At 38.8% G+C, this 15646-nt stretch overlaps 1 protein-coding gene across 6 annotated transcripts in view; it reads right to left on the reverse strand.

Annotated features, from left to right (window-relative positions):
- Armc8 (armadillo repeat containing 8) overlaps positions 1 to 15646 on the reverse strand; it is an 89361-nt gene that overhangs the window by 53800 nt on the left and 19915 nt on the right. For all 6 annotated transcript variants that reach the window (XM_085689609.2, XM_048417463.3, XM_085689608.2 and 3 more), the window contains exons 3-7: positions 11080 to 11151; positions 9400 to 9542; positions 9062 to 9159; positions 5800 to 5892; positions 2041 to 2121 (exon numbers count right to left, since the gene is read on the reverse strand). In XM_085689609.2, coding sequence (XP_085545735.1) covers positions 2041 to 2121; positions 5800 to 5892; positions 9062 to 9159; positions 9400 to 9542; positions 11080 to 11151 — 487 coding nt within the window. The remainder of the gene's footprint in view (positions 1 to 2040; positions 2122 to 5799; positions 5893 to 9061; positions 9160 to 9399; positions 9543 to 11079; positions 11152 to 15646) is intronic.

A 15646-nucleotide genomic window follows, 5' to 3' on the forward strand; every position in this document is an offset into this window, starting at 1 on the left:
AGTTGCATGGCTGGAGTAGACTGAGGGGCCACTTGTAGTGGCACCAGCATTTATCCCTACTACATGTACTGGCTTTTTGGTAAACTATTCTCTTTGGATGGATGCCTTGTTCAGCCTGGATATAGTGGGGAGGGCCTTGGACAGTATGCCTTGCCCTCTCTGAGAATTGGATTGGGGTAGGGTGGGAGGGTATGTGGAGGGAGTGGGGGGAGGGAAGGGAGCAGGAACTTGGATTGGTATGTATAGTAAAAAAGGATAGTTTGTTTTCTTTAAAATACACACACACACACACACACACACACAGCACTGGCTGCTCATCCTGAGTTCAGCTCCCAACAACAAATAATTGGTAGCTCACTCACTATCATCTATAATGAGATCTGGTGCCCTCTTCTGGTGTGTAGACAGAACACTGTATACATAATAAAAACACTATTTTATTTATAATTAATTTATTTAAAATAGTATTTTATTTGAATAGTACTTTATTCTTTGAAATTTTCATACATGCATATAATGTATTTGATCATATCTACTTCTTGCTACATTTTCTTGGTAACTGAGGAAAACTCACTTTTCTGTATGGATGTGGGCAATGGGTGGTTGCCTATGCCTCAGTGCATGGCCCTATACATGGTCGGAACTGACTGGATTCAGAGAAGTAGTGATGATGATGTCATCATCATCATCATCATCACAGAGGGCACGAGGGTGGGAGGGAGCCAGGGTGGTGAGTCCCATAGACAGTTGGAGGGAGGTATTAAGTGTTTCTTGATGTCCAAGTTCTGACAGTCTCTATATGACACAGGCAGAGGAAACGGCTTCAGTACATAGCTCCATGCCCTGTTTTGGCTAGTTTTGACCTGGTGTCATATTATTCCTATACTGTAAGCTTTCACCATGACCAATAACCATATGATGGATGTCTGAGGTAGAGCCTTACCAGAAAGGAAATGAAGGACAAAAGGGCAGACAGGGTCACCATAAGCAGACAGAGGGCAAAAATTAGTGCTTCTATGTTCTGGCTTATTTAGTTTTAAGAAGACATAGGACAATGTCCCACTATTTCTACAGCCTGATAGATAAACAACTGTGAATGGTTAAAGTTTTGACTTAATGTTTAATAATGAATTATAATGCTGCCATCTCTATATAAAAACAGTAAAGAAAATTATTAAGCCTGAAAACTTTTGACATCTTAACTCAAAACACAAAACAGAATACATTCATATAGTGATATTTTCATTTGTATTTTAACAAATAAAGCTTGCCTAAAGAACAGAACACAAAGCAGCCACACTAGTCAGCCAAACAGGCCAGGCTGTGGTGGCACACACCTTTAATCCCAGCGGCCATACTAGTTAGCCATAGAGGCTGGGCGGTGGTAGTACATGCCTTTAATCCCAGCACTAGAGAGGAATATGGGGGGGGGGGGGGTGAGAGAGGAACTCACTCCTCTTTCAGTCTGAAGATTTCAAAGAGGTAAGAGCTTTCTAGTGGCTTGGCTGCTTTGCTTTTCTGATCTTCAGGCTTAACCCCAATATCTGTCTCTGGTTTTTATTAATTGTGCTACACATTCTAAATGTTGATATGTATGTAGGTGTATACTGCAGGTTTGAGTCTTTGTAGTTAGAGAAAGATTCCAAATATAAAACCCAGAGTCTCCCCCATTCAGTTAGCTACTGCTCCTGCACACCTGAAGGCATCACCTTGAGCAGCGGGTTTAGCACTATAAACTGATCAGACAGACCTGAAATACTATTTCACAAATGAAAATTCACAACTCATGGCATAAAATGTTCTAAAAAAAAAAAAAATGAAGGAAGGACAATGTTTTTCCAGTAGAAGACCATACTAGAGTAACAAGGGCCCTGTACTACTCTACTGATGGAATACAGCACCCTGTACAACTGATGGAAGATAACATCCTGTATGGATGGATGGAAATCTACTGATCACAGTTAGAAGTAATAAAATTTGTAGGTGTCTTTCTTTTAATGAAAATGAAGATAAAATCTGACATAACTTTTTTCATCTTACTTTGTAAGAGGGTGAGGTTAGTAGGTGAGCAATGTTCTGTACTGCCCCATGGTTAAACAAAATTGTTTGATGATCTGGTCCCTGCAAGAAAAGAGAATAAAGTAACACATTAACAAAAATCATGCTTCTGATTAAACCACACTTATCTAAGGAAACTACACTTTCTACAGCATAGATTTCATAGTTGCCCCATGCTTGAACAAATTCAAACCCCAAAGCAAGGCAGACAGACCTTAGTACATAAAGTGCTGCCACAACTCCACCATAACATGTCTACATCTCCCTCTTTACTTCCGAAGAATAAAGAAGGGAAAAAGAATCTAGCTCAGTAGTTCAACATTCCTAATGCTGTAACCTTTTAATACGGTTTCTCATGTTGTGGTAACCCCCCCAACCAATTTATTTATTGATATTTTATAACAGTGCTATGGTTACAAATTATACTGTAAATATGTGATCTGCAATCACTCCCAAAAGGGGCTGGAGTCACAATCCACAGGTTGAAAATCACAATTTAGGAGGATGAGCTATAATATTGGATGTATGCTTATGTAGAAACTTAGGTGACAAAGATAAATTCACAGAGTACAACGGCACAGTGTACTTATTATCAGCTATCCACTCGTAAAGGTGCAAAACATCCACTATAACTGCTTGAGAACATCCTCAAGGCATAGGTTTTAAGTACATTTTCCTTTCTCCCCGCTCACTTACATACCTGTAGATAAAATTATGGGTACTACTTACTGAGGGCTCACTGTGTGACAGGCACCGCTCTAAATGTTTTCATTCAAGTGTCTGGTTTGAAATAACTTGTTTATTATAAACATGATGGTGAAGATTATTATGGGGGAGCCAAGTAAAAAACAGGTCTCCTATAAATCTCTCTTGTTTTAAATATCATGAAACTGAGAAGCTTCTGTACAGCAAAGGAAACTGAACTATGCGAAAAAACAGTCATAGATTGGGAGAAAATCTTTGACACCTTAGTCAACTGACAGAGGATTAGTGTCTAGATTATACAAAGAACTGTAACACTAAACAATAAGAAAACGTTGTCTAAACTCTGGCGGAGATTATCTGAATGGCTACATAGGAAGAGGACTGCCTCAAACGCTTGTACCTCTCTGCTTCTTCTCTACAGCAAGCCTTTCTGTGATGTGAGAAGACCAAATTATAATGTATTATCTTCTATTCTTTAAGATATTTCTTAAATATGAAAGAAGCTGGGCGTGTGGCCTTTAACTATATTCCACTATTCTAGAAGTTAAGCAGAAGGATCACTACTAAAAACCAGCCTAGGCTATAAAACAAGACTGTCCTAAGACAGAACAGTCTTCAGGTTTGGTACTGTGCACCTTTAGTCCCAGAACACGGAGGCAGAGGCAAAAGCTTTGAGTTTGAGGCCAGCCTGGTCTTCATAGTGTTCTCAGTCAAAGCTATACAGTGAGACCCTAACTCAAAACAAACAAACAAACAAAAAACCCAGAACAGAAAAGAACAAACTGTATATAAACCAATGCATGTGTATGCTTTATCCCATTTTAACTCAAACGGTAGAATGCTGAACACACTGCTCTAGCCCTTTAAATTCTCTTCACAATGCATCTTAGACATATCAGTACATACGTATTTTCTCTTTTGTCCTATGCCACTTCTATTACACAAATGTTCTATGATTATTAGATTTTCAGTCTCTTGATTTCTCTCTAAGGTCCAAACCATCTCTCAACAGTTGTACTAACAAAAGCTGCATTGACAAATGCCAGGGAACAGATCCAGCACACTGCAATCCTCCGTACAGAATTGCTTCCTATTTGTTGAGATGCCTTACTTTTTTTTTAATCTCAAGAGATGGCAACAAATAGTTGTTACCAAACAAGGTCTTCCTTCTTTCTAAGCCTCTGCACAGGGTGTGGAAAGAATTACAAGGAAAGCCAACTGGAGAAGAGTGTTCACCTTGGATTTTTGTCAAGTGTCTCATTCATCTCTGCAAGAATCTAGTGGGTAGGCAGAGAGGCAACACCCACCAGGCGGTGATTACATAAGTCCTTTCAGACTTAAAGACCAAAGAAATCTCAGAAATCTGAGATACTGCTTACAAAGCAGCAACAATTTAGAAATTAGAATCTAACAACTATTATCACTGGTTCCTTATGTACCTTGATAACTCAGCAACATTTCAGCATATAATTATGACTAGTTTATAACACAGTGCTTTAGGTCTGTTCCTCAAAGTCTATGAACTGACTTAATACTGATACTAATCTATTGGTTAAGTCCTATTCCACTTAATTTTAGCTAAGTGGGCCCCATGAATGAGTCTTAAAATTCTATTACAGATTTTATTTATTTGGGCCTACATGCAAAAAAGGAACATGGAAGCAAAACATTTTTGAGATTAAGGGCAATATAAAGACCATATGGACAACATTTTCAAAGATGCATAAGGATACTGTGTATTTGTGAAGATGATCTTACATTTTGAGTCATTACTGTTGTCATGAGCTCATACTGTTCCTTGAGGTTCAGTTAGATCTCAGAATACTTAAATGTGATCATTTAATAAGAATATTAAACTATCAGGCAAAAAAAAAAAAAGACTAGCAAAGGTGTTTCTTTCTCTGATAAAATTGTTTCTTAGTTGGGGTTGGAACAAATCCCCCCTGTAAAGGAGCAGTGATATAACGGCTCCTTCCTCTGGAATAGCAGCTGAGACAGCACTGAGCAATTTCAGGTGTTGAGAAACTTCTGGTGCAAACCCCAAAAACTTCTTACAGGAATGGGTCTGAAACATCATTCTGTTGTTATTAATACTTACATCTTGTGTGTTTGAACCCACTGTTAGCAAATAAATTTTAACAAAGTTTCATCTATGAGTTGGCCTACATACTGTCAAAACAAAGATGATGAGAAATCTATAGTATTTTTGACCCCCCCCCCAATCTTATATTTTAGGCTCTGATAATCAGTTAGGGATTAGATGGAGTTTAAAATAATTAGATTAGAATGTAGATGCCATTCCTGAAGCAGGTGAACTAATTTGATTTGGTAAGATAATGCTAAACAGCACAGACAGCGACCCTCCCGCTGGGAGGTGCTCCTATTTACTCCCTCCTTCCTGAGGCCAGCAGCTCCTCACCTGGCATCTGTGTTACACATGATAGGAAGATGGGCAATGCTGTCCTCAGCCACTGGCTGATCACCAGAACATAAGCAACAAACTGGTTACAAGTTAGAAAGTATTTAGAAATTGTCAAAGACTTCAGATAAATAATCACCCATGGTTACCTAAGAGACTATTCAATATATGAAGCAAAATAAATAGCACTTTTCAGTGTAGGTTGGAGCCTTTTTTTAAAAGCACAGAAATTGGACTTTTCAGACACTGAGTACATGGAGGACTCTGGAGGATAGTGCATGGTGCTGCTCACTCTGCACTCTTTCCACGCGGCAGTGAGACCTTTCCACCCTGTAACAACATGCTGCCTTCTTGGTAACTTGGTTTTACGCTAAATAGAAGCTTTCAAGCACTTCCTTTAAGTGAAAAGGTTAAAGCGCTCAATAAGGAAACAAATACAAAGTATACTGAAGTCAATAAAACCTATATAATGCTAAGATGTCAAAGAGCACACTCACCCCTAAGTATAACAATCACAGTCAGAATGCAAACCAAGTGTGTGTCAGGCTTCAACAATCAGCTCTTTGGTACAAGAAGACAAACAAGTTTACAGTGAGAACATCTACTCTAGTTCTTACTTTGCAACAGTGTGAGAAGATCTGGCAGATATACTCCTGGGTGTAGCGGGACCTGCTCAGCAGCGCCATGAGATGTGGAATCACCGTGGCATCCTGGATGGAAGGGAAGAGCAGACAGCAACAAGGAACTTAGGTAGTAAGCATATGTGACAAAGTCTTTTTACAAGAAAGTACGTAACAAAGCCTCTTATCTTAATGGTATTAAATAAAGTATCTTTAAGGATCAGTAAAACGAAAGTGTCATGGCCATCAGAACTATCCAAGCAGGGGATAAGGAAAGATATTTTCATATTCATCCTTGAAAATAAAATACAAGAGAAGGAACTTAATTTCTCTTCTGGAAGTAACCAATGTTCTTGCTATAAAACAGCATCATTGCAAAGAGTAGGAAGAAATCAGTTCTGAAACCAAAACGTGATGAGGTGACTTATTAACACAGATAATATTAAATGGCTTATGCAGAAGAAGTGTTGTACAAAATAAATATGTCATTTTGGATCTTGGGATGTTATGGTAAGCACCTCTAACAGTTATGACGAGTTAGCTATTTTCAATGTACCCAAGACAGGACACTTCAAATGATTAGAAACTTCTCACATAAAGCCCACTACTGGGCAGAAGAGATGGCTCCGTGGGTAAAGTGCCTGCAGTACAAGTTGCCATGCAAGCAGGAGGATCAGAGTTCAGATTCCCAGTACCCATGTAGGCATGGCAGCCCACCAGTAATCCCAGTTTAAGGACAGACAATGTAATCTCCAAAACAGGCCAACTAGCTAGGCTAGCTCAATCTATGGGCTCTGGGTTCAATTTCTGGCCTCACATGTGCAAAGACACCAATACAAATACAAACACACACACACACACACACACACACACACATTCATGCCCATATACATGCAAGTACACACACATGAACTCCACAGGCAAAAACAGATACATAGAAAAATAGTTTAAAAGCCTGCTAGCTTACTTATTGTTGACACATGATGGCAAAGGAAAAGAGAATCCTGCTTTCCAAGACTCCTTTTATTTGTAATGCAAAAGGAATCACAAAATGAAAGGGTATTTTTACACTGAACCAGATAAAAAAAGGAAAATTGGCTCAAGTTTCCTAGGAAAAGTGGGCCACATTCCTGAGCCATATTCATAGATAAATGTGCACACAAATTTCCAAAGGATATTCTCCATAACTGATTCTGATTCTGTAAGCCTGCAGGAGGGACGTAAGAGTCTGTAACCTAACTAATTTCTCAAAGAAATTATGCTGCTCTACAGACAAAACCAGAAGGTGAGGAAAAGAGAACGCCAAGATATAGATGGGCTAAGTAGGGAAACAGAAGGCTGTTAATTCCCTAAAAGTAGAATCACTGCCCTTGACTAGCACTATTAGTATGATCCACTGTGTTGTGAGTAGTTAAGAACAAAATAAAAAACTTAAAACCTCAAAATAGCCAGAAGAGCCCAGAGTCTGAGAATGAGCAGACGGAAGAGGGGCTGAGCAGGAGGCAGATTCCAAGACTCTGCTCACTTCTAACCTGCTTCTCCCTCTTTCCTTTCTTCTACTGCTCTCTGATTCACCAATGTCGTCCAACAACCCCCAATCCATTTCCTCATACGTGTTCCTCTCTGCCAACTGAATTTCTGTACCTGTAGTTCACAGATGATAAAGAAAGTTACATAACTGACTCTATTACCTGTTCAATAAATAGGATTCCAAAGTAGAACCCTCATCCTTCCTCACTGGACTATCTATTTAATGCCTCAGCAGCTCTGACAGCTGACCTCTATATGATCCAGCCAGCTAAGCACACTGAACAGCTCTGCTGCTGCCCACACCATACCACACTGCTGCCTGACATTTAACACTTCTGAATTCTCTATTGTCTCTATGACAGAAAATCTCCAAGGCATAAAATCAAAATATTTCATAATTTAGAAAAACATTCTCCCTTAATTTACACATAATCAACACAGACATGATTAAAAATATCATGCAATTAACAAATGGGACCTCCTGAAATTGAGAAGCTTCTGTAAAGCAAAGGACACGGTCAATAAGACAAAACTGCAACCTACAGAATGGGAAAAAGTCTTTACCAAGCACACATCAGACAGAAGGCTGATCTCCAAAATATATAAAGAACTCAAGAAATTGATAATCAAAAGAACAAATAATCCAATAAAAAAAAAGGGATACAGACCTAAACAGAGAACTCTCAACAAATGAATCTAAAATGGCTGAAAGACACTTAAGAAAATGCTCAACATCCTTAACTATCAGAGAAAAGCAAATCAAAACAACTGTGAGATTCCATCTTATACCTGTCAGAATGGCCAAGATCAAAAACACTGATGACAACTTATGCTGGAGAGGATGTAGGGTAAAAGGAACACTCCTTCATTGCTAGTGGGAGTGCAAACTGGTACAGCCGCTTTGGAAATCAGCATGGCTATTTCTCAGAAAATTAGGAAATAGCCTTCCTCAAGATTCAGCAATACTCCTTTTGGATATATACCCAAAGGATGCTCAATCATACCACAAGGACATGTGCCCAACTATGTTCATAGCAGCATTATTTGTAATAGCTAAGACCTGGAAACAACCTTAATGCACCTCGACCTAAGAATGGATAAAGAAAATGTGGTACATTTCCACAATGTAATAAAAAATAAATGACATCTTGAAATTTGTAGCCAAATGGATGAATCTAGAAAACATCATATTGGGTGAGGTAACTTAGACTCAGAAAGACAAATAGAATACTTATTCAAAGTGGCTTTTAGACATAAAGCAAAACAAAAAACAAATAAATGAAAACAAAAAACAACCAACAATTCACAACCCCAAAGAACCTAGACAACAAAGAGAACTCTAGAGAGTCATACATAGATCTAATCTACATGAGAAATAGAAAAGGACAAGATCTCTTGAGTAAATTGGAAGCATGGGGATCATTGGAGAGGGTAGAGAGGAGAGGAGAGGAGAGGAGAGGAGAGGAGAGGAGAGGAGAGGAAGGAAGGGGAATGAAGAAAAATATACAGCTCAATAAAAACAATTTAAAAGCAGGAGTTCTCAAAGTGTATAAACTGTCATTTGCTTATTTACAAAGTCAAGAACATTTAACATTCCAAATAAGCAGAAAGTCAAATACTAGCTGATACTTCCATATCTAACAGTTATGATGAATTAGGAGACACTAGGCAAATTAAAAATAAATTAACAAAGAAATCAAACTATGACTCAAAAATCCCCCAAACTCACTGTATACAATAGCTCCTCTGGAGTGACAGGGCTGGTGAAGATTGTCCGCAGGCATCGGAGGCAAGCTTCAATGAACTTCAGGTCTGGGGATAGTAGTCCTATTAAGAGAAACTACATGTGAGACACATTTTTGTTTGTTTTGGTTTTTTGAGACAGGGTTTTTCTGTGCAGCCCTGGCAATGCTGAAACTCACTCTGTAGACCAGGCTGGCCTTGAACTCAGAGATACACATGCCTCTGTCTCCTGAGTGCACCACAACCGCCCAGCATGAGACACATCTTTCACCCAGCATTTAAAGTACTGTAAACACAATATGGAGAAACTGGTTCTCTACATACCTTGTAGTAAGGCAGGGATAATATGGCAGTCTAGTAGAGACTTGACATTGTTTTCTGTGCCCATTGCAAGACTCCCTAACACCACTGCACATTCAGTTTTCAGCTCTGTGCTTGAGGTTTCTTGTTGAAGCAAATACAACAATCTAAAAAATAAGGGGGACTTGGTAAACGAAGGTAACTAATATAACAAAGCAGTGTGATAAGAGCAGTGTGGGAAATATATCCCACATAATAAAAATATGGTGGACACAAGCAATCAAAAGGCAGAGTTGTAAAGCACACTCCCAACTGATACTTTTACAGCAACCCCTGCACCCAGGGTTCAGGGAACACTGCACAAGAGTAGGCAGAGAGACTGTAAGAGCCAGAGGAACAGGGAGGTTGTTATGAGACTTGTGTTTCCTAGGAATGTCAGATCTACACCATAAGGTCTCACCACATGATACACTAAACATGGATAACACCAATAGACAAGTTAGCATGGACAGGGAAATCTCACAAGGCTTCAACCCTAGATAAAGAAGTACAGGCAAGTAAGAAAGGCTGAGAACAAGACAAAGTTTTCTCAAAAGAACATGCCAATTGGTTATCAAGTATCAAATGGTCAACCCTGAAAATATATATGTGTGTATGTGTGTTTATGTTTATATATATATAAGTGTGTTATAAAAACACATTATAACATATATGTTTGTGTGTATATGTATATACACACACGTAACATTATACAGACTAATATATATATATGTATATACACACTCACACACACCAACAATTAATAAAAAAGAAAAAGAGAGCAAGAGGGAAGGTTTGGAGAGATAAAGAGAAGGGAGAAATGGTGTAATTATATTATAATCTCAAAAAAGTAATTAAAAATAAAAATATGATTGTCTGAACTTATTTAGATATTTTTGAGAAGTATTTATTTATATCATCTGCTAATTCAATTTAAAAAAGCAGCAAGAAACAAAAATCAAAGAAACTGTCTTTTTTTTCCATTTTCTTTTTTCAAGTTTCTCTGAAGCTTTAATGCCTGTCCTGGAACTAGCTCTTGTAGACCAGGCTGGCCTTGAACTCACAGAGATCCGCCTGTCTGCCTTGAAACTGTCTTATTTTATACAAGATGAATATTTCAGCTTACCAAACTATAAGCCTGAAAGTTGTAGGCAAGAGGTCTCTACAGAAACGGCACCATGCTCCATGTTATCTGCCCTTCCTAGTGGGTCAGAACATGAACACTCCCAATGCTAAGTTCTACTGAATCGTAAATGCAAAGTAGAAATGGACCCTGAATTCAGAGCAGTAGTTCTAAGGACGACTTCTTACTAATTTTCGTAACGAAAACGTTCAGAGTCCTTGTGAAGTTCTTCGTGAATGGAAAGCTTTCTTCTCTTCCTAATTATACCATTCCAGTTTGAGGTCAGCGTGCCAAAGAACTACTCCCTAAATCCTCAATCTCTACCACTTACGACTAGTTCCTTTATTCTATGAACCCTGATGCTCCCTAAACACACACACACACACACACACACACACACACACACGCACGCACGCACTTGTGTTTTAAAACATTTATTTTTAAAAACAAGAAAGAATATGATAAGCAAGGGGGATCTTATAATTGAAGAAGAACATTACAAACTTGGCATGAATGTAAGAAAAATAAGTGAGTAAACATACCTTGGAACAGCTCCTAAAACAATGAGGTTGGCTTTCTGTTTATTGTTTCCAATTACAGCATTTTTCATGTCTCTGAATTCAGAAGAAAAAAACAAATATGCTGAGACAGCATAGGAAATTATCAAACCAACTCATTCACTTTATCATGTAACATCTTGGATTATGCAAGTCCAGAAGTGAGTGACAAACCCCAAGCCCTTACCCTTGCCACCTAGAGTGCTGAAGAGAAGAGACAGAGCAAGCCATTAACTGGCTACAGGACTGCACAATAGGAGGCAGTGAGGATGAGAAATCCTCAGTCCTGGTAAAGACTTCCACTAAAAACAAGCTGGCTTCTAACATGGGCAACAATCCTTTGAATACAAGAGTATGTTAGCCACCTTTAATACAGCTCTGGGAGCAGAAGACAAACCACCAGCCAATGGAACCTACCTAACTTTGTAGCGAGGACCACTCTGTTCCATCTCCCTCTCTTCATTCATATCTGTGTGTGTGTGTGTGCACGTGTGGGCGTGTGTGTGTGTGTGTGTGTAGCATGCATTTTCTTAGGAAACAGGAAGATTCTTAGAATAAAGGAGATGATCATGAGTGGTGGAGGGCAAGGATTTGGAGAATAGTTATTTGATCCTAATGTTTCAATGTGGTATTTCTTCTCTCTCTCTCTCTCTCTCTCTCTCTCTCTCTCTCTCTCTCTCTCTCTGTGTGTGTGTGCGTGTGTATGTGTGTGTGCGTGTGCACTCACACGCACGCATCTGCATATGAGTACAGGTGCATACAGAGGCCAAAAGAGGGTACCTGATCTCCTGGAGCTGGCATTACATGTAGTTATGAACTGCCCAACAAGAATGCTGGGCATCAAACTCAAGTCCTCTGGAAAAGTAGCAAGCATTCTAAATCACTCCTATCCCTCCAGGCCCTTAACATTTCTTATGATTTCATTTTATCTGCTTAATTAGTTTATTAGTTGTATCCCTTTTGGGTTTGATTTTGTTTTTTAATGGCGTCTTTAAAATTTCCAATGCAGTATTTCACTTCCTACATTTTTTTCTTCATATGATATCCCATTAAACATCAGAAAAGACTTGTGAATACATTTCCATCCTTATCCTTTCTGTGTACTGCTGTGGTCATACATTTTGCAGTATGTTGGTTAGAAACAACACACTACATATTATTAGTATTTTTGCTTAGGTATCCAATTATCTTCTAGGAAGATAAAACATTCATTTTTGTATATTTTTTATATTTGCTTTTATTCTAGCCACACAAAGCAGAATTCTTTACTTCAAAGTAAAATCGTATTCCAAAATAAGAGTACTTCTATAAATTCATATTCTTGGATGGCCCCAAAGGATATGTATAGAAAATATAAATATGGCAAAACAATCTCAAAAGTACCAATAAAATGCTTTTAAGTACTTGCCTTAATTGATAAGAACTGTCTGGTACAGAGTACGAGAGGGCTACTTCCTAAAGAGCAAAGCTCTACAGGTGGGGAAGGAGCGTTACTACACCCAAGGGCACCTCAGATACAAGGATGTCCAGGGAGACTCCCAGTCAAAGTTTTACAAATGAGTGGAAAACACTTTTTGTACAGATTTAAAGCAAATGACATTTTCCCCCCAGGAGTGTATATGTCACATACATAAAAGAGAATTCTTTTTTAGTCAAAAGTTAAGCATTTGAGGCAAAAACTTGTGGGCCATGTGACTGTGTACACATGTCTCCTATCTCCCCTTTCACTGTCTTTGAACCACCTAACCTTAAAATGGTGCTGAGACTGTTTCCTTATCAACAGAAACAACAGATGGCTGTTCTCTGGAGTATAACTGAGCTCCATCTGTACATACAAGAAACTTGTTTTGTATCTATTGAACCCATTTCAGCATGACCCTCCAGTGACCAGTGCTGAGGAACTGAAGAAGAATTTGAGATTCACCAGACCCAGGGGACTCTAGGCCATACTGCTCAAGAGCCCTTTACTGGGCTTCTGGGAGGTTTTCCCTCCAGGATAGCTCAGGACTCAAAGCTGGAATACAGAAGCACCGATGACACACTAAGGAGTTCTCATCACTTTGCCCAGCTGTGCTCAGAGAGCAGAAAGTCTTACAGCTGCTTCATTATGTCCTTGACTATGCTAAAGTAAGGAAACCAAGCATTTTGTCCCTAGCATTCATTGGGCAGGCAGAAGTATCCCTTCTCCTCAGGAGAGTAAGCAAACTGTTATGGGAAGAGGGCTCACAAAGCAGGATAATGTAGGAAAGTCTATTCTATGTCGATTACAGTCCTTCTGCTAGTTAAATGAGTTAAATACAAAGAAAAAAAAAGTTCAGCATTTTGGGAACTTAGAACGAGTCCAGGAGTACTCTCTGTATTTGAGTCATCAACACAAGAAACAAGTTGTCTCAGGACACCCTAGCAGTTCTTGAAATCAACTACCTCAGGTTTCTGCAGTAGACCTAAGCACATACTATATACTATATACTATATACTATATACTATACTATATACTATATACTATACTATACTATACTATACTATACTATAGAACACTACAAATCATCTTATCTCTATAAGCAGGAAAGGCGTTACATTCTTCTGGGGATTAAGTATATTAAGTTGGTGCTGATACTGTGAGTCTAAAAGATAGTATAACAGTGTCCCAAATAATGAGGGGAAATTAGATCAGGAAGTTAAGGCCACTGTTAGGGGCACTCAGGTTTTCAGTTCACTCATCTCTTTTGTTTCACAAAATAAGCTCTCCCAGACACTTTGTCCCTGTTTTAGATAGAAGAGGTCTATTATATATAAGACTATTTTGTAATCTTGAAAGTTACAATCCTAGAAAAAGTTGTACGGTTAGCAAAACATGATCTGGTAGTAAAACGGGGGAAAGGGAGGTGAAAGTAACCTTAAAAAAAATCAACAAATACATATTTCCAATACCAACCACATTTATTGGCTGGGAGTATGGCTCTATGGCAGAGAGCTTGCCTAACATGCCCAAGGCCTTGAGTTCAATACTCAGCACCTAATGAAGACACATCAAGGGTTAACTAGCCCTCTTCTGCAATCCTTCAGCTATCACGGGGGAATCCTAGTATGCTTAGAGATGCACTGAAAGCTGATGTCTCCACATATTTCTGATGATAGTTTTATGTCTTGAGGCAAACACCGAAACTCCTCGCTTTTCCATTAGCTCAATATCTGAGGGTAAGTCTTACAAAGACTGATCTAACCCTATCTATAAACTTTTCCTCAGATCTTCTGGATGATTTAAAACAGATAATTAACTATTGGTCAACTCCAATGCTCATGCTCAATCCACTCCCTCATATAAACAAATACCCTTTGTCTGCCTAACCTGAGCGCTGGAGCTAATCGTGTCTGAGACTCGCCAGCTTTCCAGGAGGCACTGAGGCTATCTATCACATTACACCTAAGCTGCTTGGTTACAATGTAGTGCTCCTTGTCCTTTCATCTCTCTGACTCTCTGACTTGTCAACTTTTCGAAAGCTATAGTGGTCTTTAGTAAACTAAAATTTTCCTGAAGTCACAAGTGGTACCTGAGTTTAGTTACTCACATCAGATAGAACCCAGAATACAAGTTTATCAGGTAAGATCACTGACTAGTAAATCTAGCTTTCTCTTAACAAGCAGTAATAATGACGAAAGTATCATCTTCTAATATATACTGAATACTCAATGAGCATTTTCAACTAAACTGAAGAATCCTAAGCAATATTTAGTACTCTCTATCTACAGAGCTGTCTATTCCATGGAGTGTCTGTCTCACCTACAGAGCTATGTTATTTAAATGTCCCTCTTAACTAATTTTCCTATATAGTCATAACCAAAACTCAATGGAGGTTTTTATAACACTTTTTCTGGTAACATTCAAACTAGTCTTTAAAAGAGCTGATTAAATTGTCATAGATTCTTTAAGTTAAGGGGACAAAAGCAAAGTTAACATGGGCAGAGGGGTATTGTCTCTTCTTGTTTCTCTAAAACAAAAGGCAAAAATACTGTCAAGAATTTTAAGTGAGTTCTAGACAGCTTTCCTAGCTTTGAATAAGAATTATAGTCAAGGGGCTGGGGAGATGGCTCAGCAGTTAAAAGTACTTGCTGCTCTTGCAGAGGCCTGGGGGTCAGTTCCCAGAGTCCACATTGGGTGGCTCACAACCACCAATAACTCCAATTTCAGGGATCCTCTTCTGGCTTCTGCAGGTACTTGCATGCATAAAATGCACACACACGCACACACACACACACACACACACACACACACACACACATACATGTAATTTTTGTTTTGTTTTAGTTTTTCAAGACAGGGTTTCTCTGTGTAGCCCTGGCTGTCTGGGATCTCATTTGGTAGACTAGGCTGGCCTTGAACTCACACTGATCTATCTGGCTGCCTCTGCCTCCTGAGTACTACAGCATGCATCACCACCACCCAGTCAGATGTCTTTTTTTTTTTTTAAAAAAAAAAAAAAAGAACTATAATCAAAATAAGCAGAACATTTCAGCTTACCATGACTGGGCAAGAATAAAGCTTAAAGTACAC

Source organism: Myodes glareolus, chromosome 4 (assembly GCF_982192425.1).
Source record: "Myodes glareolus chromosome 4, mMyoGla1.1, whole genome shotgun sequence".
Lineage (NCBI taxonomy): Eukaryota > Metazoa > Chordata > Mammalia > Rodentia > Cricetidae > Myodes > Myodes glareolus.